At 43.1% G+C, this 25,250-nt stretch overlaps 1 protein-coding gene across 1 annotated transcript in view; it reads right to left on the reverse strand.

Annotated features, from left to right (window-relative positions):
• mapre3b (microtubule-associated protein, RP/EB family, member 3b) overlaps positions 1-25,250 on the reverse strand; it is a 101,866-nt gene that overhangs the window by 42,146 nt on the left and 34,470 nt on the right. Inside the window, exon 2 of the mRNA XM_067984377.1 lies at positions 18,001-18,128. Within this exon, the coding sequence (XP_067840478.1) occupies positions 18,001-18,121 (121 nt within the window). The 5' untranslated portion in view covers positions 18,122-18,128. The remainder of the gene's footprint in view (positions 1-18,000; positions 18,129-25,250) is intronic.

Below are 25,250 nucleotides of genomic sequence, written 5' to 3' on the forward strand. Positions count from 1 at the left end.
CCTGATTCCACAAAACCTCTCCACCATCTACAAGGCACGAGTCAAGAGTGCGATGGAATACACTCCACTTACCTTCTGCGACATCACCTTCTGAACCTGCCACCTCCACTACCAAAAAGGACAAGGGCAGCAGGTGCATGGGAGCACCATAACCTCCAAGCATCATCTCTAAGTTCCCCTCCAAGACTAGCCCTTGGGTGGAAGAGATCTTCATTATAATGGAGATGGACCTATCTGGTCCAGATAGAAGCAAGGAGGAATGCAGTAGATTAGGATGAGACATGAAGGGAAAGAAGCTTACTATGGTCAGCTGCTTTAGACCACCCAGTCAGGAGGGGGGTCGGGACTAAAACTTTGTAGTCAAATACGGGAAACATGAACAGGAGCAGAGAGAATTGCTGTGTGACTTCCATTTATCAGGGATAAACTCAAAAATCTATTAGGAGCGCAATGAGTGAAAAGATGATCCCTGGCAATACTGAAATGTTATGTGGAGCAATAGTCATGGAACAATTGGTCAAGGAACTCACCCGAGTAGGGACACTGTTAGACTTGATCTGAAGTAATCAGTGGATGGGAGGAGCAGGCAGAATTAGAGAACAGCTTGCAACAGTGAGTGACCACAATGTGGTGGAATTTAAAATAAGGTGTATGATGGAAAAAAAATGAATATAATAGAGCCATTCAACTTTAGAAAGGGAGATTTTTAGTGGTATGAGTGGTGAGCTTGGCTAACAGAACTGAACAGTTAGAGGCGAAAAGCATGGGAGGAAAGTGGATTATGTTTAGAAATACGATATAGAGTACAGAACAGATACATACCATTAGGGAAGAAGGACAATGAAGGAAAATAAGGGGAAGAGAGAAATTGTCCATGAGATATAAGAGAAGCAAGGGAGGAAATAACAGAGGCTCTGATCATCATTTTCCAATCCTCTCTGGCTGCAGGCAAGGTGCCGGAGGACTGTGAACGTTGTACCATTGATTAAAAAGGGAGAAAGGCATAGACCGAGTAATTACAGGCCAGTCAGCCAAACCTTGGTGGTGGGCAAATTATTGGAAAAAATTCTGGCGGACTGTATTAATCATCATTTAGAAAGGCACAGATTAATTAAGGACAGTATCTTTTGAGGAGGTAACAAGGAGGGTCGACGAGGGTAGCGCGTCTGATGTAGTCTACATGGATTCTAGCAAGGCTTTTGACAAGGTCCCACATGGCAGAGTGGTCAGAAAAGTAAAAGCCCATGGGATCCAAGGGAAAGTGGCAAGTTGGATCCAAAATTGGCTCAGTGATTGGCATTCCAGCTAGCATAAATTAGGAAGGGTTTTGCTAACGCACGGAGTAGCAGCTATCGACGGAGTCTGGATTTGACAGAGTCTATAATTGGGAATTTGGTGAGTGAGGGGATTCCGTGCAGTAAGGGGTGAGGTGCATTTGTTCAGACAGCAGAGAGCGGGTCACAGCAACAATACAAAACTGCAGTGTGACGTCACAGGTAAGGCAGGTAGGTGGTTGGTGATGAGTATCTCTTCTGTTTTCTTCTTTCTTAGGACTGTGGGCTAAGTAACTTATAGCATAAAACTAAATTTAAAAAAAAAACTAAACTTAATTTAATAAATTAAACAAGGCCAGTACTTGGTTCAACCTAAAAATAATTTGATTGGCATTGTAGTAATCAATTAAATAAATAAATAAAATAGTTATGACAGGGCAGGAGATGTGTTGCAGCTGCAATATGTAGGAGCTACTGGACAGTTTTGTCCAGGGCGACTACATCTGCGGTAAGTGTCTGCAGCTCGAGGAACTTCAGCTCCGAGTTGAGGAGCTGGAGTCCGAGCTGCAGACATTGCGAGGCATCAGGGAGGGAGAAAGTTACCTGGACACTTTGATCCAGAAGGCGGTCACGCCCCTGAGACTAAATACTGCAGAATTGGCAGATGGTCAGGGACAGGAGGGTGTGACTGTGAGTGAGGCAGGTACAGGGATCCAGGAGGTAGCATTGCAGAAGCCTCAGCCTCTGCACTTGTCCAATAGATACAAGGTTCTTGAAGTTCTTGTGGACGAGTGCAGGGACTGCAGGGAGGATGAGCAAACTGGACACGGCATCGTGGTTCAGGGGGCCATTCAAGTGGGGGGAGTAAAAAGGAATGTGGTTGTAGTAGGCGACAGTATACTTAAAGGGATAGATACTGTTCTCTGCAGCCAAGAGCGAGAGTCCCGAAGGCTGTGTTGCCTACGGTGCCAGGGTTAAGGACATCTCCTCAGGGCTGGAGAGAAACTTGGAGTGGGAAGGGGAGGATCCAGTTGTCGTGGTCCACGAAGGTACCAACGGCATAGGTAGGACGAAGAACGAGGTTCTGCTGAGGGAGTTTGAGCAGCGAGGGAATAAATTAAAAAGCAGAACCACAAAGTTAATAATCTCTGGATTATTACCTGAGCCACGAGCAAATTGGCACAGGGTAAATCAGATCAGAGAGATGAATGCGTGGCTCAAAGATTGGTGTGGGAGAAGTGGGTTTTGATTCATGGGGCACTGGCACCAGTATTGGGGAAAGAAAGAGCTCTTCCGTTGGGATGGGCTTCACCTGAACCATGCTGGGACCAGTGTTCTGGCAAAACGAATAACTAGGGCGGTAGAGAAGGCTTTAAACTAAATAGAGTGGGGGGGGGGGGGGGGGGAGGGCTCAGTTGGGGCGAAGTTTAGATTGATATAGAGAAAAGACAAGGAAGTAGTACAGGAAAGTGATGGGGGTAATGATAAACAGGGTGGGTCAGGAAGGGACAGAGCGTACAAACGGAAAAGTGCACAAGCAAATGGGGCCGTGGTAGGAAAGAATGGTGAAAAGACAAAATTAGGAACATAGGAACAGGAGTAGGCCATTCAGCCCCTCGTGCCTGCTCCTCCATTTGATAAGATCATGGCTGATCTGTGATCTAACTCCATATACCTGCCTTGGACCCATATCCCTAAATACCTTTGGTTGCCAAAAAGCTATCTATCTCAGATTTAAATTTAGCAATTGAGCTAGTATCAATTCCCGTTTGCGGAAGGGAGTCCCAAACTTCTATCACCCTTTGTGTGTAGAAATGTTTTAAAATCTCACTCCTGAAAGGTTTGGCTCTAATTTTTAGACTGTGCCCCCTACTCCTAGAATCCCCAACCAGCGGAAATAGTTTCTCTCTATCCACCCTATCTGTTCCCCTTAATATCTTACAAACTTCGATCAGATCACCCCTTAACCTTCGAAACTGCAGAGAATACAACCCCAATTTGTGCAATCTCTCCTCGTAACTTAACCCTTGAAGTCCGGGTATCATTCTAGTAAACCTATGCTGCACTCCCTCCAAGGTAAATATGTCCTTCCGAAGGTGCGGTGCCCAGAACTGCTCACAGTACTCCAGGTGCGGTCTAACCAGGGTTTTGTATAGCTGCAGCATAACTTCTGCCCCCTTGTACTCTGGTCCTCTCGATATAAAGGCAAGCATTCCATTAGCCTTATTGATTATTTTCTGCACCTGTTCATGACACTTCAATGATCGATGTACCTGTACTCCCAAGTCTCTTTGGACATCCACTGTTTTTAACTTTTTACCATCTATAAAATACCCTGATCTATCCTTTTTTGATCCAAAGTGGATGACCTCACATTTGTCTACATTGAATTCCATTTGCCACAGTTTTGCCCATTCACCTAATCTATCAATATCCCTTTGTAATTTTATGTTTTCATCTACACTGCTTACAATGCCACCAATCTTTGTGTCATCCGCAAACTTAGATATGAGACTTTCTATGCCTTCATCTAAGTTGTTAATAAATATTGTGAATAATTGAGGCCCCAAGACCCCAAGGCCCCTGCGGGACTCCACTAGTCACATCCTGCCAATGTGAGTACCTACCCATTATCGCTACTCTCTGTCGCCTTTCGCTCAGCCAACTTCCTAACCAAGTCCGTACTTTTCCCTCGATTCCATGGGCTTCTATCTTAGCTAACAGTCTCTTATGTGGGACCTTATCAAATGCCTTCTGGAAGTCTATATAAATGACATCCACTGACATTTCCCTGTCCACTACTTTAGTCACCTCTTCAAAAAATTCAATCAGGTTTGTCAGGCACGACCTACCTTTCACAAATCCATGCTGGCTCTCTCTGATTAACTGAAAATTCCCGAGGTGTTCAGTCACCCTATCCTTAATTATAGACTCCAGCTTTTTCCCCACAACAGATGTTAGGCTAACTGGTCTATAATTCCCTGGTTTCCCTCTCTCTCCTTTCTTAAAAAGTGGAGTGATATGTGCAATTTTCCAATCCAGAGGGACAGTTCCTGAATCTAGAGAACTTTGAAAGATTATAGTTAGGGCGTCTGCAATGTGCTCACCTACTCCCTTTAAAACCCTGGGATGGAAACCATCTGGTCCTGGGGATTTGTCACTCTTTAGTGCTATTATTTTCTTCATTACTGTTGCTTTACTTAGGTTAATTTTATCGAGTCCCTGTCCCCGATTCAATAATAGTTTTCCTGGGATTTCTGGCAAGCTATCCTCTTTTTCTACTGTAAATACTGACGCAAAGAAATCGTTCAACATGTCCGCCATTTCCCCATTGTCAATGACAATATCCCCACTTTCAGTTTTTAAGGGGCCAACATTGCTCCTGACCACCCTCTTTTTCCTCATGTAACTATAAAAGTTCTTCGTATTGATTTTGATATCCCTTGCAAGTTTCTTTTCATACTCTCTTTTTGGAGCTCTTACTATCTGTTTTGTGACCCTTTGTTGATCTTTGTATCTTTCCCATTCGCCAGGATCTGTGCCATTTTTTGCCTTTTTGTATGCCCTTTCCTTATGTCTTATACTGTCCCTTACCTCTTTAGTTGTTCATGGCTGTTTTTTTGGCAAGTCGAGTTCTTGCCTCTCCGGGGTATAAACCGATTCTGTATCACGTTAAATGTTTCTTTAAACATTTCCCACTGATCATCAGTCGTTTTACCCATTAACAGATTTGCCCAGTTCACTGTGGACAGTCTCTGTCTCATCCCATTGAAGTCGGCCTTACCCAAGGCTGGAATCTTAGTAGCTGACTCACTTTTTTCCCTTTCAAACACTACCTTGAACTCGATCATGTTATGATCGCTATTGGATAGATGTTCACGCACAGTCAAGCTGTTAACTAAATCTGGTTCATTATTCATTACTAAATCTAGTATGGCTTGCCTCCTTGTTGCCTCTGGGACATACTGCTGTTGAAAACTATTCCCGGACACACTCAAGAAATTCACTACCTTTCTGACAGTTGCTAGTCTGCTTTTCCCAATCTATGTGAAGGTTAAAGTCCCCCATTAAGACCACCATGCCTTTGCTACACACTTGTTTAATCTCTGCATTTATACAATCTAACACTTCAGAGCTGCTGCCAGGGGTCCTATACACAACTCCCACTATAGTCTTAGATCCTTTCCTATTTCTCAATTCAACCCATGAGGTCTCTGTTGGCTGTTTACTTCTCGTTATATCCTCCTTTATCATTGAAGTGATTTCATCTCTAATCATTAAGGCTACTCCTTCCCCTCTTCCATTTTCCCTATCTCTCCTGTAGACCTTATAACCCGGTATATTTAGTTCCCAATCCTTACCATCCTGCAGCCATGTCTCAGTAATAGCTATCATGTCATACCCTCCAATTTGAATTTGAACCTGTAGTCCATTTGATTTATTCCTTATACTCCGTGCATTTGTGTATGGAACTCTAAATTTGGCTACACACCCTAGCCTGACCTTCAGCTTTGATGCTGGGTTAATCACCTCACGCCTTCTAGTTTTCACTTTATCTGTAGTGCCTAAAGTACACTTTCTTTCTGCTGATCGACGCTTTTCCCTTTCACTTGTTCTTGAACAACTGTTTGTACTATTTGTATTGTAAATTTCCCCTGGGTCTTCCCCTTTCTTGCCGCTCTCAACTTTACTCCCTTCTGACTCCCCGCTCAGGTTCCCATCCCCCTGTCACTCTAGTTTAAACCTTCCCCAACAGCACCAGCAAACACCCCCACTTGTACAGGTCCCACCTTCCCCAGAACCGGTCCCAATGTCCCAGGAATCTAAATCTCTCCCTCCTACACCATCCCTGCAGCCACGCATTCATCCGGTCTATTCTCCCGTTCCTATACTCACTCGCACGTGGCACTGGTAGTAATCCTGAGATCACTACCTTTGAAGTCCTGCTTTTTAATTTATCTCCTAACTCCTGAAATTCACCTTGCAGGACCTCATCCCTTCTTTTTAAACCTATGTCGTTGGTACCGATATGGACCACAACTACTGGCTGTTCACCCTCCCCCTCCAGAATGCCCTGCAGCCGCTCCGTGACATCCTTGACCCAAGCACCAGGGAAGCAACATACCATCCTGGAGTCACGTTTGCGGCCGCAGAAATGCCTATCTGTTCCCCTTACAATTGAATCCCCTATCACTATAGCCCTGCCACTCTTATTCCTCCCCTCCTGTGCAGCAGAGCCACCCGTGGTGCCACAAACTTGGCTCTTGCTGCTTTCCCCTGATAAGCCATCTCCCCCAACAGTATCCAAAGCGGTATATCTGTTTGAGAGGGAGGTGGCCCCAGGAGACTCCTGCTCCACCTGCCCAGTCCTTTTACTCTGCCTGGCGGTCTCCCATTTCCTTTCTGCTTGCGTAATCTTTACCTGCGGTGTGACCACCTCACTGAGCGTGCTATCCACGATAGTCTCAGCATCACGGATGCTCCACAGCGAATCCACCTGCAGCTCCAGCTCCAGCTCCGAAATGCAGTTAGCCAGTAGCTGCAGCCGGACACACTTCCCGCACACATGGTCGCGTCCATAACTTCCCACATAGTGCAGGAGGAGCATTTCACGGGTGCGTGCTCTGCTGCCATGACTTGCCTTAGACTCTCAGACTCTCCTCCCACTCTCGGTCTCGGTCTCTCCTTTTATACTGTGCTCACCTCTCGGACTCTCCTGCCTCACCTGTGATGTCGCACAGTAGTTTTCTCTTGTTGGTTCTTTATCTGAATGCGCGCAGTATTCGTAATAAGATAGATGAATTGACGGCACAAATAGAAACAAATGGGTATGATCTCGTGGCCATTACAGAGACGTGGTTGCAAGGTGACCAAGGTTGGGAGCTAAATATTCAGGGTTATTTAACATTTCGGAAGGATAGGAATAAAGGCAAAGGTGGTGGGGTAGCTGTTAATAAAGGATGAAATTGGTATAATAGTGAGAAATGATCTTGTCTCAGAAGATCAAGATGTCGAATCAATTTGGGTGGAGGTAAGAAATAGCAAGGGAAAGAAATCACTGGTGGGAGTAGTATATTGGCCCCCTAACAGTAGCTGCACTGTAGGGCAAAATATTAATCAGGAAATAAGGGGGGCTTGTAAAAAAGGTAATGCAATAATCATGGGCGATTTTAACTTTCACATAGATTGGACAAATCAAATTGGCAAAAATAGCCCTGAGGAGGAGTTCATAGAGTGTATTAGGGACTGCAAACAAGGCACAGGCCATTTTGGATCTGGTAATGGGTAACAAACAGGATTAACATGATAGAATTTCACATCCAGTTTGAGTGAGGATCTTGGGTCTGAAACTACTGTATTAAACTTAAATAAGGGCAATTATAAAGGAATGAGGGCAGAATTGACTCAAGTGGACTGGGTAAACAGATTAGATGGTATGATGGTGGATAAGCATTGGCAAACATTTAAGAAGATATTTTATGATTCGCAACAAAAATATATCCCTGTGTGGAGGAAAGACTCCATAAAAAGGGTGAACCAACCATGGCTAACTAAGGAAGTCAAGGATGGTATCAGGTTAAAAGAAAAGGCATACAACATGGCAAAGATTACATGCCCGAAGATTGGCAAAACTTTAAAAACCAGCAAAGGATGACTAAAAAAAAGGCAGAGAAAATAAATTATGAGAGTAAACTAGCAAGAAATATAAAAACTAACAGTAAAAGCTTCTAAAAGTATATAAAAAGGAAGAGGGTAGCTAAAGTAAACATTGGTTCCTTAGAGGATGAGACTGGGGAAATAATAATGGAAAACAAGGAAATGGCAGAGGAATTGAACAGATATTTTGTATCTGTCTTCACAGTAGAAGACACTAATAATATGCCAATAATAGTGGAAAATCAAGGGGCAAAGGGGAGGGATGAATTAAAAACAATCACTATCAATAGAGAAAAATTACTAGGTAAACTAATGGGTCAAAAGGCTGACAAGTCCCCTGGACCTGATGGCCTGCATCCGAGGGTCTTAAAGGAAGTGGCTACAGAGATAGTGGATGCATTGGTTGTAATCTTCCAGAATTCACTCGATTCTGGAAACGTCCCAGTGGATTGGAAAACCACAAACGTAACACCCCTATTCAAGAAGGGAGTGAGACAGAAAGCTGGTAACTATAGACCAGTTAGCCTAACATCTGTCATTGGGAAAATGCTAGAATCCATTATTAAGGAAGTAGTAGCAGGACATTTGGAGACTCATAATACAATCAAGGAAAGTCAACTTGGTTTTATGAAGGGGAAATCGTGTCTGACAAATTTATTAGAGTTCTTTGAGGAAGTAACAGGCAGGGTGGATAAAGGGGAACCAATGGATGCAGTATATTTGGATTTCCAAAAAGGATTTGATAAAGTGCCACATAGAAGATTACTGCACAAGATAAGAGCTCATGGTGTTGGGGGTAATATACTGGCATGGATAGAGGATTGGCTAACTAACAGAAAACAAAGAGTCAGGATAAAAGGGTCATTTTCAAAATGGCAATCTGTAACTGGCGGGGTGCCGCAGGGCTCGGTGCTGGGGCCTCAACTATTTACAATATATATCAATGACTTGGATGAAGGAACAGTGTGTCTTGTGGCCAAATTTGCTGGTGATACAAAGATAGGTGGAAAAGCAAGTTACGATGAGGACACAAAGTGTCTGCAAAGGGATATTGACAGGTTAAGTGAATGGGCAAAAATTTGGCAGATGGAATATAATGTGGGAAAATATGAAGTCATCTACTTTGGGAGGAAAAATAAAAAAATCAAAATATTATTTGAATGGAGAAATACTGCAAAATGCTGCGGTACAGAGGGATCTGGGTGTCCCCGTACATGAAACACAAAAAGTCAACATACAGGTGCAGCAGGTAATCCGGAAGGCAAACGGAATATTGGCCTTTATTTCTAGGGGGATGGAGTATAAAAGCAGGGAAGTCGTGCTACAACTGTACAGAGAGCTGGTGAGACCACACCTGGAGTACTGCGAACAGTTCTGGTGCCCTTATTTAAGGAAGGACATACTTGCATTGGAGGCAGTTCAGAGAAGGTTCACTAGGTTGATTCCGGGTATGGAAGGTTGTCTTATGAGGAAAGATTGAACAGGTTGGGTCCATACTCATTGGAGTTTAGAAGAATGAGAGGAGATCTTATTGAAACATACAAGATTCTGAGGGGACTTGATAGGGTAGATGCTGAGAGGATGTTACCCCTCATGGGGGAATCTAAAACCAGGGGGCATAGTCTCAGAATAAGGGATCGCCCGTTTAAGACGGAAATGAGGAGGAATTTCTTCTCCCAGAGGGTCGTGAATCTTTGGAATTCTTTACCCCAAAAAGCTGTGGAGGCTAAGTCACTGAATACATTCAAGGCTGAGTTAGACAAATTTTTGATCAGCAAGGAAGTCAAAGGATATGGGGAAAAGGTGGGAAAGTGGAGTTAAGGTAAAAATCTGATCAGCCGTGATCTCATTGATTGGCGGAGCAGGCTCGAGGGGCCGAATGGCCTACTCCTGCTCCTATCTCTTATGGTCTTATTATGATCAGTGGCATGAAGCAAAGGGTTATGGTCAACGGGTGTTTTTGTGACCAGAAGGCTGTTTCCAGTCGGATTCCGCAGGGCTCAGTACTAGGTTCCTTGCTTTTTGTGGAATATATCAATGATTCAGACTAAAATGTAGGGGGCACGATTAATAAGTTTGCAAATGATACAAAAAAGCTGTAGAATGCAGGAAGATATCAATGGACTTGACAGATGGGCAGAAAAGTGGCAAATGGAATTCAATCTGGAGCAGAATGAGGTAATGCATTTGGGAAGGGCAAACAAGGCAAGGGAATACACAATAAATGGCAGGATACGGAGAATCAGAGGGGCCTTGGAGTGCATCGATCCCTGAAGGTAGGACAGGTACATAAGGTGGTTAAGAAGGCATACGGGATACTTTCCATTATTAGCCGAGGCATAGAATATAAGAGCAGGGAGGTTATGCTGGAACTGTATAAAACATTAATTAGGCCACAGCTAGAGTACTGCGTACAGTTCTGGTCACAATGCAGGAAAGATGTGACTGCACTGGAGAGGGTACAGAGGAGATTTATGAGGATGTTGCCAGGACTGGAGAATTTTAGCTACGAGGAAAGATTGGATCGGCTGGGGTTGTTTTCTTTGGAACAGAGGAGGCTGAGGGGTGATTTAATTGAGGTGCACAAAATTATGAGGGGTCTAGATAGAATGGATAGGAGGGACCTATTTCCCTTAGCAGAGAGGTCATTAACCAGGGGGTATCGATTTAAAGTAGTTGGTGGAAGGATTAGAGGGGAGTTGAGGAGACATTTTTTCACCCAGAGGGTGGTGGGAGTCTGGCACTCACTGCCTGAAAGGGTGGTAGAGGCAGACATCCTCATTGTATTTAAAAAGTACTTAGATAAGTACTTGGATATGCACTTGAATGCCGTAACCTACAAGGTTACAGATTAGTTTTGAATTTATACCCCTTCACGTGCAGGCTGCGTCCTCTGGTTCTACTGTTCTGGACAAGGTGAAATAGTTTGTCATGGTCTACTTTATCTAGTCCCTTTAGAATCCTAAAAACAGCAATGATAGCACCTCTCAACCTTCTCTTTTCCAGTGAGAACATGCCCAATTTACACAATCACTCCTCATAATCCAACAACTCCATCCCTCAATCATAATCTGTAACTTTGTATCCTTTCAACAGCTGCAATATACTTTTTGTACTGTGGTGACCAGAACTGTACACAGAATTCTAAGTGCGGTCGCACCAATGATTTATAAAGGGGCAGGATTACCTCACTATTTTGGCTCAATATTGACCTTTTAATACATCCCAACATCTGATTTGCTTTCCTCACTGACAATAAATTGAAGCTGTCGCTGCAATGCTTGATGGCAATCAGAACCTCCAAAGCTGTTTATTTTCCATGCATATTATTTTCTTTCCATTTAAGTAATAGTCCCTTCCTGACTCATGTAAAGCAATTTGCATTTCTCTACATTGAATTTCATCTGCTTAATGGCAGTGAGTAAAGCAAATCAGATGTTCAGATATATTAAAAGGTCAATACTGCCCAATTCCCAAGTATATTCAAATCCTCTTGTAACTTATTCTGTTCAGTTTTGAAATCCACATCTTCCTCAGCTTTGCATGATTTGCAAATTTAGCCACCATGCTTGTAAAATCTAGCTCCAGATCATTTATTAAGATATTAAACAAAAGAGGTCCCAAAACAGACCTCTGTGGGACCCCACTGGTAACATTCTCCCAGGCTGATGGCAATCCCTGTATAACTACCCTCTGGGTTCTATCGGTCAACCAATTACGTATTTATTGTAAAATATTCCCACTGATTTCGCTTTCTTTATTTTCAGTACCAGTCTTTCCAGAGGAACTGTATCAAAGGCCTTAATGAAATCCAAGTACATCACATCAATTGCCGTAGCCCTATCAAACTCCTTTATCTCACACACAAAAAAAAACAGTAAGTTACATTAGCAAGACCTCCCTTTCATGAACCCATATTCGCTATGTTTTAATGATTTTATTTCTATCCAGGTTCTCCATGATCTCATCTTTAATAAGGGTTTCTCTAGCGTTACTCACAGTGGACATTAAACTCACTGGTCTGTAGTTTCCTGGGTCACTTTTGCTATCTTTTTAAAAATAGGAGGAACTTTGTCTTCAACTTATCCACCAAACTCCTCCTTTGGTTCATTGTTCTCTCTGTTTATATTGTTCATTTCCCCTTTACAAACTGAGTGATTTGTGTTTAATTTCCCCTCCCCTTACGGATGAAAAATAACTTGCAGCCTTATCACCTCTGTACAGCTCACTACCTATTTTTCTACCTGCCGAGTCCCTTATTAGAATTGCTCCTCCAGTGACATCCTGCTCTTCCATGACCTTTATCATTTCACCCCCCATGCTAAAATCCATTTATACTACTTCGCCTTTTGGGTCTTCTCAAAACTCCCACTCATTATCCACTCAAGAATCCAGTAATGTGTACCTGTACATTAACTCTAAGAATGCACTTGCTGTGACTTGGTGCAACTTCTGGTTTTTTTGCAAGACTTTCAATCTTTTCACTTTAGTTTATAATTGAATTAAGACACCTGGAAAAAATTTGAGACTGGTCTAATTTTGCCCTCCTGTTTTGCAAATTTTTGAAGTGTTAATGTCACACACGAGACTATAATGTTACATAGGAACAGGATTAGGCCATTCAGCCCCTTCGAGCCTTCCACCATTCAATCACAGCATGGCTGATTTGTACCTCAACTCCATTTACCAGTCTTTGATCCATATTCCTTGATACCTTTACCTAACAAAAATCTATCAATCTCAGGCTTGAAAATTTCAATTGACCCAGCATTCACAGCCTTTTGGTGAGAGTGTGTTACAGATTTCTACTACCCTTTGTGTAAAAAAGTGCTTCCTGATTTCACAGCTGAATGGCCAAGCTCTAATTTTAAGATTGTGGCCTCTGATCTGAATTCCCCCACCAGAGGAAATAGTTTTGCCTTATCTACCCTCTCAAATCCCTTTATCATTCGAACACCTCAATTAGATTACCCCTCAACCATCTAAACTCAAAACAATACAAGCCAAGTTTATGCAGCCTGTCCTCAGAATTTAACCCTTTAAGCCCAGTGCCATTCTGGTGAATCTGCACTGCATCCCCTCCAACGCCAGTGTATCTTTCCTGAGGTGCAGTACCCAGAACTGAATGCAGAACTCCGGATGGAGTCTGATTAAGGTTCTATAAAACTGAAACATAACTTCCTCTATTTTGTATTCCAGCTCCTTTGAGATAAAGGCCAACATTCCATTAGCCTTTTTAATTACTTTGTGTACCTGTGTACCAGCTTTTAGTGATTTGCGTACGTGGGCACCTAAATCCCTTTGCTCCTCCATAGCTCCCAGACTATCACCACAATGAAAATATCCTGATTTGTCATTCTTGGATCTAAAGTGGATGACCTGACACTCAGATCAGTGGCCACAGTTTTGCCCACTCAATCTATGTCCCTTTAAAACATCCTGCTCCCGTCCATACAATTTACTGTGACTCCTAACTCGGTGACACCTGCAAACTTGGATATACAACTGTATTCCTTCATCCAAGTCATTGATGTATATGGTGAAAAGCTACTCCCTGGGGAACACTACTTATCACATCCTGCCAATCAGAGAACGTTCCCTTTATCCCTTCTCTGTCTCCTGCCTCCCAACCAATTATCAGCCATGACACAGAATTATCCCCAATTCTGTGCACTTCTATTTTGGCTAAAAATCTCATATGCAGAATCTTATCAAATACCTTCTGGAAGTCCATATAGACAACATCCATAAACACTCCCCTATCCACCATGTTAGTGACCTTCTCAATTCAACTAGATCAGTCAGACATGGCCTATCCTTCACAAATCTATACCAACTCTTTGATCAGCTCATACTTGTCCAAGTGCTCAGCCACTCTGTTCTTGACAGACTCCAGTAACTTCCCCAAAACTGATGTTAAAAGGACAGGTCTGTAGTTTTATGGTTTCTCCGTCCCTCCCTTCTTAAACAATGGAGTGCCATTTGCAATATTCCAATCCAAGGACACAAGCTGCACTGTGGAGTACTTTGCCTTACGCTGTTCCCTGGCTGAACAAGACCCACCAGGTGAGGTTAGAGTAAACCCTCACATCATTGTGGCCACTTTGTTGGTCAACATGCTCAGGTTCCATTTGGGGCCTATAAGGTAGCTTTCTGGAGCACACTTTACACTGTCTCAAAGCATTACAGAAATTCACTTTTCTGCTTAGTGCCGTGGCACTCCAAGCTGGCCTGATAGTGTAGGTTGTCAGAGCCCTGCCTTCAGTATTTTGTAACACTTTAGCATATTTCCTATTTGCATGAGAGGGTGAAAGACTGCTTACTGTGGGTGCACTCCTTATTCTTTGAAATTCGATCTCTACATACAAAGTTATGTAGGCCAATACTGTATCCATTTTTCTGATCTGAACAGGCTTGGAACTTACAAGTTTTATAAGAAAAACACAAAGGTAGTGCAGATAAGACACTCTCAGACTGGCAAATATAACTATCACAATTATTTGTCCACTCTAATAAACTTGATGGCCAAGTGGCCTGTTCCATCCTATAATTAACAGATTTCTTATCTTGACTTTCCTCTGCTACTCAGCTACTTCCAACTATCTCTTCTGGTTTCATTGGTTAGGGAATCAACTGAGAGTCCCAATCCAGTGATCTTCACACAATGTTTAACGACTGCCTCTGGAAGTTATTTCACTGTTTCCAGTCAGTACATCCTATCTCTTTTCATATATCTGTGGTGTTCCCCTTGCTGTTTTTCATCAATTAGAGTAAAGGGGAGAGGGTGTGGGCAAGGGCTGTTCCTTGGATTTCAGGACTTACTGAATAAGTTCCACCTCACATTTGTTAAAATCTTTTTTGCCAACTCTGCTAGCCTTTGGGAGTCTTTTCCACACTACCTCTGTCATTACTTCTATGCAGGCAAGCTGCATGGCCTGTGTTTATACTCTCAGCAGCATCAGATCACATTTACACCTCTTTTGAATTGTTCAGGTAAAATTGTGCCAGGGCAATATGCATTGATGAAGAAAAATAATTTTGTGTGATGTCAGAAACTAGTGCTAATGGTTGACTCAAGCTGACTGATCAGTACTGTCAAAACCTTCCAACAGGCTTTGTGAAAACAGTACACCATTGTGCATTACAAACTGTATGATTTCCTTCTTGTGGCAGTAAGTTATTACTGCATGGTTGGGTACGGCACAACTTTAATATCAGGTAATTTTAAAAAAAAATTATAGCTCCCCGATGGCTTAACTGATATACGCAGAGCCAAATGGATCAGAAATATCCCAAGTTTGAGAAGGGCAAGCTAGGTGATATCAGCAGTGGAGGTGCCACAATTTATTTTTAAAGTTCCTTTTTTGTGATCAAATTGTGGGATGGAACATTTTCCATCATGGGGGACTTAGTGTGGGCATCAAGAACTCCCAGGTCACGTATAATACAATTAGATGCTAAGTAAAACTCTACTGTACTCTGTCCCAGCCACAAGCTCAGAAGAGTAACTCTTGCTGTTCCAGGATCGGACAATTGTTTGAAATTAGGGAAGTTTTGTGCTGTGGACCATGCCTACTAGGAAGTAGACTCAGACTGACCAAACTCATGTTACATAAAATCCCTATAGCCAGCAGGTAAAGGTGACTTTCGCCCTATCAGTCTTACCTGGATTTGAACCCAATCCCCAAGGTACTTGGGTTCCAATACAGGCATTTTAAATATAGAGGAGCGAGATCTAGTTATGCAGTTTCATATGTCATTAAATATGACAGTGCAATTAAAGACGACCATAAAAGATACAAGGAATCTGACCTGAGGTTACTTCATTATGATACAGTGTAATGCATGTGTGTTGGGCTAATGCCAAGCATGTGGATATCATGTAGATACCATGCTGAGCTCTGAATTAAACTCTCTTGAGAGGGAAAAAGACCAAAGTGTTATAGTGCACAAGTCTCTTAAGGTCCATGACTATAGCAAAAGCAAAGTGTATTAGGTTGCACAGCTAGGACAATTCAATATAAAACAAAGAGCACCATAGTGTCCTTGTGCAAGACCTTAGTCAGGCCCCCATCTAAAATACTGTGTCCAGTTCTTGTGCTCTCATATAGTGGTAGGAGATATCGAAGCCATGGAAAAGGTTCAGAGGAGGCCAGTAGATTAATACCTAGTTTAAAATTAAAATTCATTAGCTATCACGATAGGCTCAGGGAGATGGATTTTTTTACTCTAGAAAATTGTAAACAGAACTGTACTCTGCAAGTTAGAGCACATTGAGAAAGTAGAAATTTGGGGTAATGGGGGAGAAGAGAGCGTGGGGGGGAAGAATGCATAGTTCTGGAGATTGGAACATTTTCTTATTTCTGCGTCCTGTATCACAATCAAGTGACCCGAGACGAAATTTAAATTGGATTGCAAAAAGGCTAAACTTTTCTTTACTCTGCCTCAATAATATGCTTCAGGCTCAAACTCAGAACGTTACCTCTATCCCACTTGTGTGTTTATCATCAAATTACAGGAAATGTATTGCTGTGACTTGCACTTCCTAGAAAGTGGATAGAGACTGGCCAAACACAATTAACTTCAGCATCTCTACATCTAACAGATAGCGGAATCAAGGCATGACTTAAACTCAGCTTTCGCAGGAGAAAATACTTTTTTAAAAATTTGTTCATGGGGTGTGGACGTCGCTGGCAAGGCCAGCATTTATTGCCCATCCCTAATTGCCCTCGAGAAGGTGGTGGTGAGCCGCCTTCTTGAACCGCTGTAGTCTGTGTGATGAAGGTTCTCCCACAGTGCTGTTAGGAAGGGAGTTCCAGGATTTTGACCCAGCGACGATGAAGAAACGGCAATATATTTCCAAGTCGGGACGGTGTGTGACTTGGAGGTGTACGTGCAGGTGGTGTTGTTCCCATGTGCCTGCTGCTCTTGTCCTTCTAGGTGGTAGAGGTCGCTGGTTTGGGAGGTGCTGTCGAAGAAGCCTTGGCGAGTTGCTGCAGTGCATCCTGTGGATGGTACACACTGCAGCCACAGTGCGCCAGTGGTGAAGGGAGTGAATGTTTAGGGTGGTGGATGAGGTGCCAATCAAGCGGACTGCTTTTTCCTGGATGGTGTCAGGCTTCTTGAGTGTTGGTGGAGCTGCACTCATCCAGGCAAGTGGAGTGTATTCCATCACACCCCTGACTTGTGCCTTGTAGATGGTGGAAAGGCTTTGGGGAGTCAGGAGGTGAGTCACTCGCCGCAGAATACCCAGCCTCTGACCTGCTCTTGTAGCCACAGTATTTATATGGCTGGTCCAGGCAAGTTTCTGGTCAATGGTGACCCCCAGGATGTTGATGGTAGGGGATTCAGCAATGGTAATGCCGTTGAATGTCAAGGGGAGGTGGTTAGACTCTCTCTTGTTGGAGATGGTCATTGCCTGGCACTTGTCTGGCACAAATGTTACTTGCCACTTATCAGCCCAAGCCTTGCTGCATGCGGGCACAGACTGCTTCATTATCTGCGGGGTTGCAAATGGAACTGAACACTGTGCAATCGTCAGTGAACATCCCCATTTCTGACCTTATCATGGAGGGAAGGTCATTGATGAAGCAGCTGAAGATGGTTGGGCCTTGGACACTGCCCTGAGGAACTCCTGCAGCAATGTCCTGGGGCTGAGATGATTGGCATCCAACAACCACTACCATCTTCCTTTGTGCTCAGTATGACTCCAGCCACTGGAGAGTTTTCCCCCCGATTCCCATTGACTTCAATTTTACTCGGGCTTTTTGGTGCCACACTCGGTCAAATGCTGCCTTGATGTCAAGACTGAAACCCACAATGGCACTTATTCACCTCATTTATAATTAAATCAGACGGAACCATTGAAAAAGGCTGTAAACTAGACAAAATGTATTTTGGTTTAGTTCTTGCTCAAACAACTCTGCCAACTACAACAAATACAATGCCTAGTACTTTAACTATTAATTTTACTTTTAAACCATACAAATAACCGCACAAAGCATTATAACTGAAAATCTGAACATGACATGCTACTTATCCAAAATATTACGTGTAACCGTCTCATTACCTGAGCATAGCTGTTCAATCTTGGTGTAGCTGAGCTGGAGGGAGTCGTTGACCCATGCCAGCATGTCATGTCGGCTCAGATTTTCACTTGTCACAGAGGTGGAGTATACATTCACTGCCATGCCCCAGCTGTAGGAAGAACAGATAACAAATTAAGAAGGTAGAAACAAAATCAATGAAAACATAGGTTGTTCTACCAAATGTGATCTGGAGAATGAGGAAGTGAAGTTCTTTGGCCAACTGCTTGAGGTTCCAAAACTAGATATAGTTGAGGGATGCATTTATAACAGTGGCTTAATTTATGTGGCAATCAGAATGAAGTGTTAGAGGAAAAAACTTCAGCGATTTTAAAATTAATGCTTGTCCTTTTATTCTGCATGCAATCATTTTGCAGCATGAACTTCACTCTCTTCAATGCTGTCACAGCCCAGGCACTCCCTCACGACTGTTAACAAAACCCAAGACTCTCCACCCAGCAAAGCTGCAAATCAGTACTCTTACCCCCCACCCACCCCCACCCCCCCAGGAGTCAAGCCCCACAGTTCTACCAAAAGCCAAATTCCCCAGTTAGTCTCTAGAGTAATACTGATCCCCAGGAGACCCACCACAGTGCTGCAAAACACCAGGACTCCTCCCCCAACTCTAGAATCCTCCCAGCGCTCAAAAAAACAAGATCCTTTGTGTTCTTAAATGCTAGTTACCTACATCTAACCTAGTACAGCTTGCCCACCATCTTGCTGTGCACCTGGATTTCAACAAAGCTGAGATAGCTAAAACTGAAAACAGTTGAGCAGTTCCAAGCTAGGTGCAAATGGAGGAAAGTGTTTAAAAAATTTAAAAAGACAATTAGGATAATTTAAATCTACTTCTGGTACTCTGGTCTCTTACAGATACAAAGTAATCTTAAAATACTATCAGATCACTCTCCCCAAGATTACACTGGCCCTACAGTGTTAAATTCTTAATTGACCTATTAATTAAACAATGCTCGGGTTCTCATCTGCAGCCTGACCTGCAATTGACCCTAGCATCAATTTCAAGTGTCTGCAGCAATTACACCTTCTAACTTTAAAAGGAAGACACTTTCTATTTCACATGATACAATGTCCTGTCCTTTTGCAGAACACATCCTATGACTTACTGTGAGCTTCCTCACTGCTATGGGAGCTTCATTAATCTCATTCATTAAAAAGTATGTCATTGCCCATTTCCCCTTGCATAAGCATTACAGTTCCTGCGTTACATTCTGGCCATCCCACTTGGTGCATGCTGATTATATTCTAATTTACTTTAGCAGATACAGATTTATTCACATTCAATGCAAATGTATTTCAGCAAAACACAAGTTTACTAAGTATAATTCCAATTTTATGCAGTTGAGTTCAGCCTAAATTTCTTAAAAAGATAGGGAATGAAAAAGGAATCAAACCCCTTTGGGTTTTCTGGCATTTTTTTTCATCTTCCTGATGGTGGGCTTAAATATACTTAATATAAAAATTACATATTTCACAAATACAGGATTAAACTTACGCATTTCTTTTATTTCTTCGAGTACCTTCATTGTGGTTTTAACCGGCAGGCCTCAAGCGTTCACAAAAACTTGGGGGGGAATTTGAAACACCCCACGACGAGCGCATTAAATCGGCAAATTTGCAAAACCCGACCCCAACCCACGCCTAGTTCCATTCTAACCGTGGCGGGTTTGGAGTCGTCCGATTAACCCGTTTCTGGAGAGGCAGGTCCATTATTAATTTATAAATGAGGCTCCGTTCCTGATATTTTGGCAGCCATTTAAAGTTAACACTGGCCAGCTGGGTTTGCCAGGGCTCAGGAAACCTCGCAACTAAAGGGAGGCGGGAGCAGCCGGATCCAGCAAATAAGTGCTTTTTATAGCACTGCTTGTGGGCCAGGAGGAGCAGGAGTGCTCCCCCAGCCCTTCAAGCAAATCTTCTGCTGCGATTGGCCGATTCCCCCTCCCCCCAAAACCCCACGACGTTTCCCAATCCCCCCACCACCAACCCGAGATGTTCCCAGGCCCCCCTCCCTCCCGATTGCCGGTCCGACCCCCCCATCCCCCTCAACAGTTCGCGGTCTGGTCCGACCCCCCCACCAACCTACAATATTCCCGGTCCCCCTCCCTCCCAATTGCCGGTCCGACCCCTCCCCCGCCAACCTGTGATATTCCTGATTGCTGTGGACCATCCCCAACAGTCACCAACTGCGGCCTTCTACCACTAGCTTACCCGCCCGGCAGTCGGCCACCTGCCGGGTGGGAAACGGAGTAAAGAAACAATAATGAGGTCCTGTTAAATTCGGTGGGACCTCTGCGTTACCGGGTTTCCCCCCCGAAAACACGTGCCCCCAATCCCTCCATAAATATCGGGGCCTTGGTATCAGTTTGGCTCAATGGTAGCACTCTCAATTCAGAATCAAGAAGTTATGGGTTCAAACATCACTCCAGAACTTCATTTAGGCTGACACTTCAGTGCAGCACTAAGGGAGTGCTGCATTGTTGGAAGAGCCAGCTTTCAGATGACGTTAAATCAAGATGCCATCTGCCTATTCCGGCGAATGTAAAACATCCCATGATATTATGTTAACAAGACCAGAGTTGTTGTCCCGGTGTCCTGGCCAACAATTATCCCTTAACCAACACCATCAAAACAGATTAATTGGTAAGGTATGTCAATGTTGTTTGTGGGAACTTGCTGTGTGCAAATTGGCTGCTGCACTTGCCTACAAAAGAGTTTTGCAATGCAAGCCTTTCTTTCATTCTTTCCTCACAAGCATTACAAGCCAAATGAAGGAACATGCTGAAAGTTTGAACATGTGCAGTGTGCACAATTTGTCACCCTGCATCAGTAGAATTGTTTCACTATTTATGAGCCCTGCATTTGTAGTTGAGTGGGAAAACCAGAAATGTGAGGTTTTTTTAAATTAACCTGAAGATAATCTAAGCCAAGAATTTTGGGAATTTTATGAGGTAACTTTTTGAATTTTTTTTTAATAACTAATACAAGACAGATCCTTAAGGAATCTGATGTTTGCAAGTCTCATCCCCTTGCAGTTGTGTGAAAAAGCCTAGAAGCATGTGAGGTGATTTTTTTTTGGTGTTTGCTTCCTTATCCAAAAGTATTTAGGAAACATTTACCTCAGATAAAAGTTCCAAAGGTAAATTCTGAAAATGTTTATAATTGACAGAAACACTCAATATTCACACAAGGCCCTGGTTGCAAGCTCACTCCTTCCCTTCCGAAAGATACAACAAATGGCGACAGAATTTTGCCTCTGGTCAAAGGACCAAATTATTCTATTAAAGCACTATTAGAGAGAGGCAATGTGGAGAATTTTTCCATTTATTTATGCAACTATGATAGTTAAGGAAAACAATATTCATTTATCTCCCAGGAACCAATCAAAAATACTCGGCTAGAAATTGGGCCATGTCGCACCCGTTGTTTCGGTGCTACGCTGCTTCTTGAAGTGCCAAGATAGTGTCTTGGCTGCGAACGCACGTTTGTAGTGTGACTTGCGCCATCTTGGTATAGGTATTGGAGCATGCGCAGACAGCGAACATCAGCAGCATGTAAAGTAAGGAGAAAATGGATACAATCAGTGTGCAACACTGATTTAAAGTGACAACACCATTTTGCAACAATCTGAACATGTCTTAGAGTGCCTAGAGGACCCCCACCAGCGCTATTTAAAGGGACCATGCAGGATTTACAGGTTAGTTGCTGGATTATTGCCTCTGGCTGCTGATGCATTTGTAACTGTTTTTGGAGGTCTCCTGAACTTGAATATTAGGACAAGGGGACATAGCCTAACATTTAGAGCCAGGACGTGCAAGAGTGAAGTTGGGAAACGCTTCTAGACGCAAAGGATGGGAGAAGGTTGGAATGCTCTTCTGTAGATGGCAGTTGATGCTAGCTCAATTGTTCATTTTAAATCTGAGATTGATAAATTTCTGTGAACCAAGGGTATTAAGGGATATGGGGCTAAGGAGGGTATATGGAGTTAGGTCACAGGTCAACCATGATCTCATTGAATGGCGGAACAGGCTCGAGGGGCTAAATGCCACTGCCACTTGCTGTCTCCTGTTATGCGCCACCTTCTCCTGCAAGAAAGCAGGACATGTGTCTGTCTGATGTGCCTGTCATGATTGAATAGCTGCCAGTGTGTGTGGCCTGAGAGTTTTGGTTGGGCGGCTTGCAACAGGGGTAACAGTGGTAATGAGAGGAAGCATCTCATTGGCAGAATTGGATCTAGGATGTCCCTCCTACTGTCCATCTCTTGCACCAAGGCCTCGAGTACATCAGTGGAGAATCTTGGTGCACGCACTCTCACAGGCCTGGTACAAACTCAGATCGGCAGATTGGTGGATCTGGGATTAGTAGCGCGCAACCTTTATTCAATATTTTAACATAACATCAGTTTGTAAACATAGGGACGGGACCTGCATCTTTGTTTTACATGTGCGATGTCTGATTTCCGTTCAGACTCCATGCAGACAGCAGACTGTTATTTTCAGCAAATAACAGATAGCGGCTACCTTTAAGAGATTTTAGGAGACATCCTCCTTTTAAGAGATTTGGGCTCCCCCTGCTGGTGGAAAGTGTGCATTTCCTTGAATCCTACATCAGGTCTAGTTTTTAATGCTGCTGTCAGGTATGTACTCAGGCCAGATGAATGTCTTGTCCTGCCTGCGCAGGAAGCACCGGGCAGGGTTAGTTGCAGATCGCGCTACTCGCGCCCAATTATTGGCCTTATCCAATTTAACCCCCTCAATTCAATGTTTCTGGGAAAGTCTCTTACAAACCAATGCTGTAAGACTCTAAACTCTCCCATCAATATTAGTAGACACATGTCCTTCCTGCCACCCCAACTGCTGAGATTCCAGGAATTACCTAATGAAACAAGACCCACACTCCATTCCAAACTCCACTCCTTTCTACTAAACTGCAGGTGCGGAAAGCCATACTACTCAGATCTATCCGTCCAACCAGAGGTCTAATTAAATGGTCACTGAGGGGAATCAAATCAAAATTAGTCTAGACTGGAATTTAAATTGGGATCTCCAAATTCAAGTATGGCAATCCACTATCAGATAGCAGAAGAGTACCAGTCATCACCTTTTCATCCCCACCTGGGCAGCAATCTAGTGGAGCAGGTCACTTTGAAATTAATGGAATGAAAATTGGGCGGGTTTTGTAAGGGGAAGCGATCTGCTCCTTCAGGTTATCGCCCAGCTGCCGAAGACAAAAACCTATCCCATTTTTTCTAAAGTGACTTGTTAATGCTGCCCAATATGTGGTTGTACAGTAAGGCAAACGATCCTTAACAAATTGTACGATTTTGTTTCATGTGGCAATATAAAACATTAGAATGAATCTGTATAGAAATTGACAAGCCTACAGCATACTTCACTTAACAGGCAAAGTTGGTTGGTGTGGCTCTTTTCATATACAATGTTAAAGCGTCTATGATATATCCACCCATTAGATAAGGAAGTGGACCAAACAAAGTCAGAACTCAAAAAATCTGTTTTGAGCAGTGATTTAAGCACCATCCAATCCTCATGCCAGCTAAGGTGAGGTAAAAACCTGGTGTACACCTGGTTAGTCAGTTGAGAGACTGATGCCATCAACTTACTTTATTTGTTGCACTTAATGTGCTATGTCGTGCTTTCCAGAGGTAGGAAAATTCTTTTAAAATGCCTCAGCAAACATTTTATGTCTCAGGCTAGAACTCATGTTTCGAGGAAGGCAGTGACAAACAATGTGGCCGCTCAAGACTGAGACTGCCCTTTGGCAATTTAATAATACTTGATGGCCAATGGTGACGTGTTGTGTGTTGTAAATATTAGGAAATTAGGTCCTTGAGGAAGATAACACAGGGCTACTTCTGTAGGAATAACAATGGTTTTGCAATGGGAAAACAACTAAGTGTACAAGTTGGGCACCCTTATATTGTGTGGGAAAGGAGCATCATACGAGTGATTTACTAACATCAAAAATGCTTTTGTAATTATTCTTCTGGGTTACAACGCCTTCCTCTAGTATTGTGGAAAATAAGTGAAAAATTGAGATTTCTTTCCTGTCAAAATTAGTTATGTCCCTGAGAGTTTTGAACCCAGGACAACTACAAGTAATGCACAGAGTGCACTGCTAAATATGCCAATTCTCTTGAGTTCTGTTTCACTAGATCAGGTGATGTATATACGTCAATATGCCTGGTTTTGTGAGGTTCCAAACAGGAATAGTTACTAACCTTTATTTTTATTACTGTATAATAACAAGAGATATTTAAACTTTGCAACTGCAATCCAAAATCGCCAATGAACCAATGAGATATAACTTTGTTAATAGCTGAACCAGGATATATTTTTATACTTGTGAAAATGCACTCTTTGTTACTATAAAGTTTCAATGCAGTGATGGTGGTCATTTTCATTTAAATGCAATTTTGCATTGAACTTAGCAATTATAATATAGAATATATTCATGTGAAAATTTGCAGTTCTCTCCTTTCCTCCAACCCCTCCTTTTGCACACTTACACTTTTCTTTAGGTGAAAGCAATAGGGATAGGGGATTCAATAGTTAGGGCCACAGACACAATTCCAGAATGGTATATTGCCTCCCTGGTGCCAGGGTCCAGGATGTCACTGAAAGGCTGCAGAACATTCGGAAGGGGGAGGTTAAACAGCCAGAGGTCGTGGTCCATATCAATACCAACAACATAGGTAGAAAGAGGATTGAGGTCCTGCAGGCAGATTTTAGGGAGCTAGGAAAGAGGCTAATAAGCCAGACCTCAAAGGTAGTAACCTTCAGATTACTCCCTGTGCCATGTGCTAGTGAGTATAGAAACAGGAGGATAGAGCAGATGAATGCATGGCTGGAGAGATGGTGCACAAGGGAGGGCTTTAGATTCCTGGGGCATTGGGACCAGTTCTGCGGAAATGGGACCTGTACAGGCCGGACAGGTTGCACCTCAACAGAGCTGGGACCAATGTCCTCGCAGGGAGGATCACTACTGTAGTGGGGGAGGATTTAAACTAATTCAGCAGGGGAAGGGCACCAGGATGTAACATTGGAAAGGAGAAACAAGGTGCACAAAGGATTGGGAGAGACAGATAGCAATAGAGTAAGAAACAGTGCAGTATTAGGTGGGATCAGACTGGGGGAGAATAGCTTTACAGTGCACGTGTGTAAATGTATGAAGCATGGTAAATAAGGTTGGTGAGCTGCAG

This window comes from Heptranchias perlo, chromosome 5 (genome assembly GCF_035084215.1).
Source record: "Heptranchias perlo isolate sHepPer1 chromosome 5, sHepPer1.hap1, whole genome shotgun sequence".
NCBI lineage: Eukaryota > Metazoa > Chordata > Chondrichthyes > Hexanchiformes > Hexanchidae > Heptranchias > Heptranchias perlo.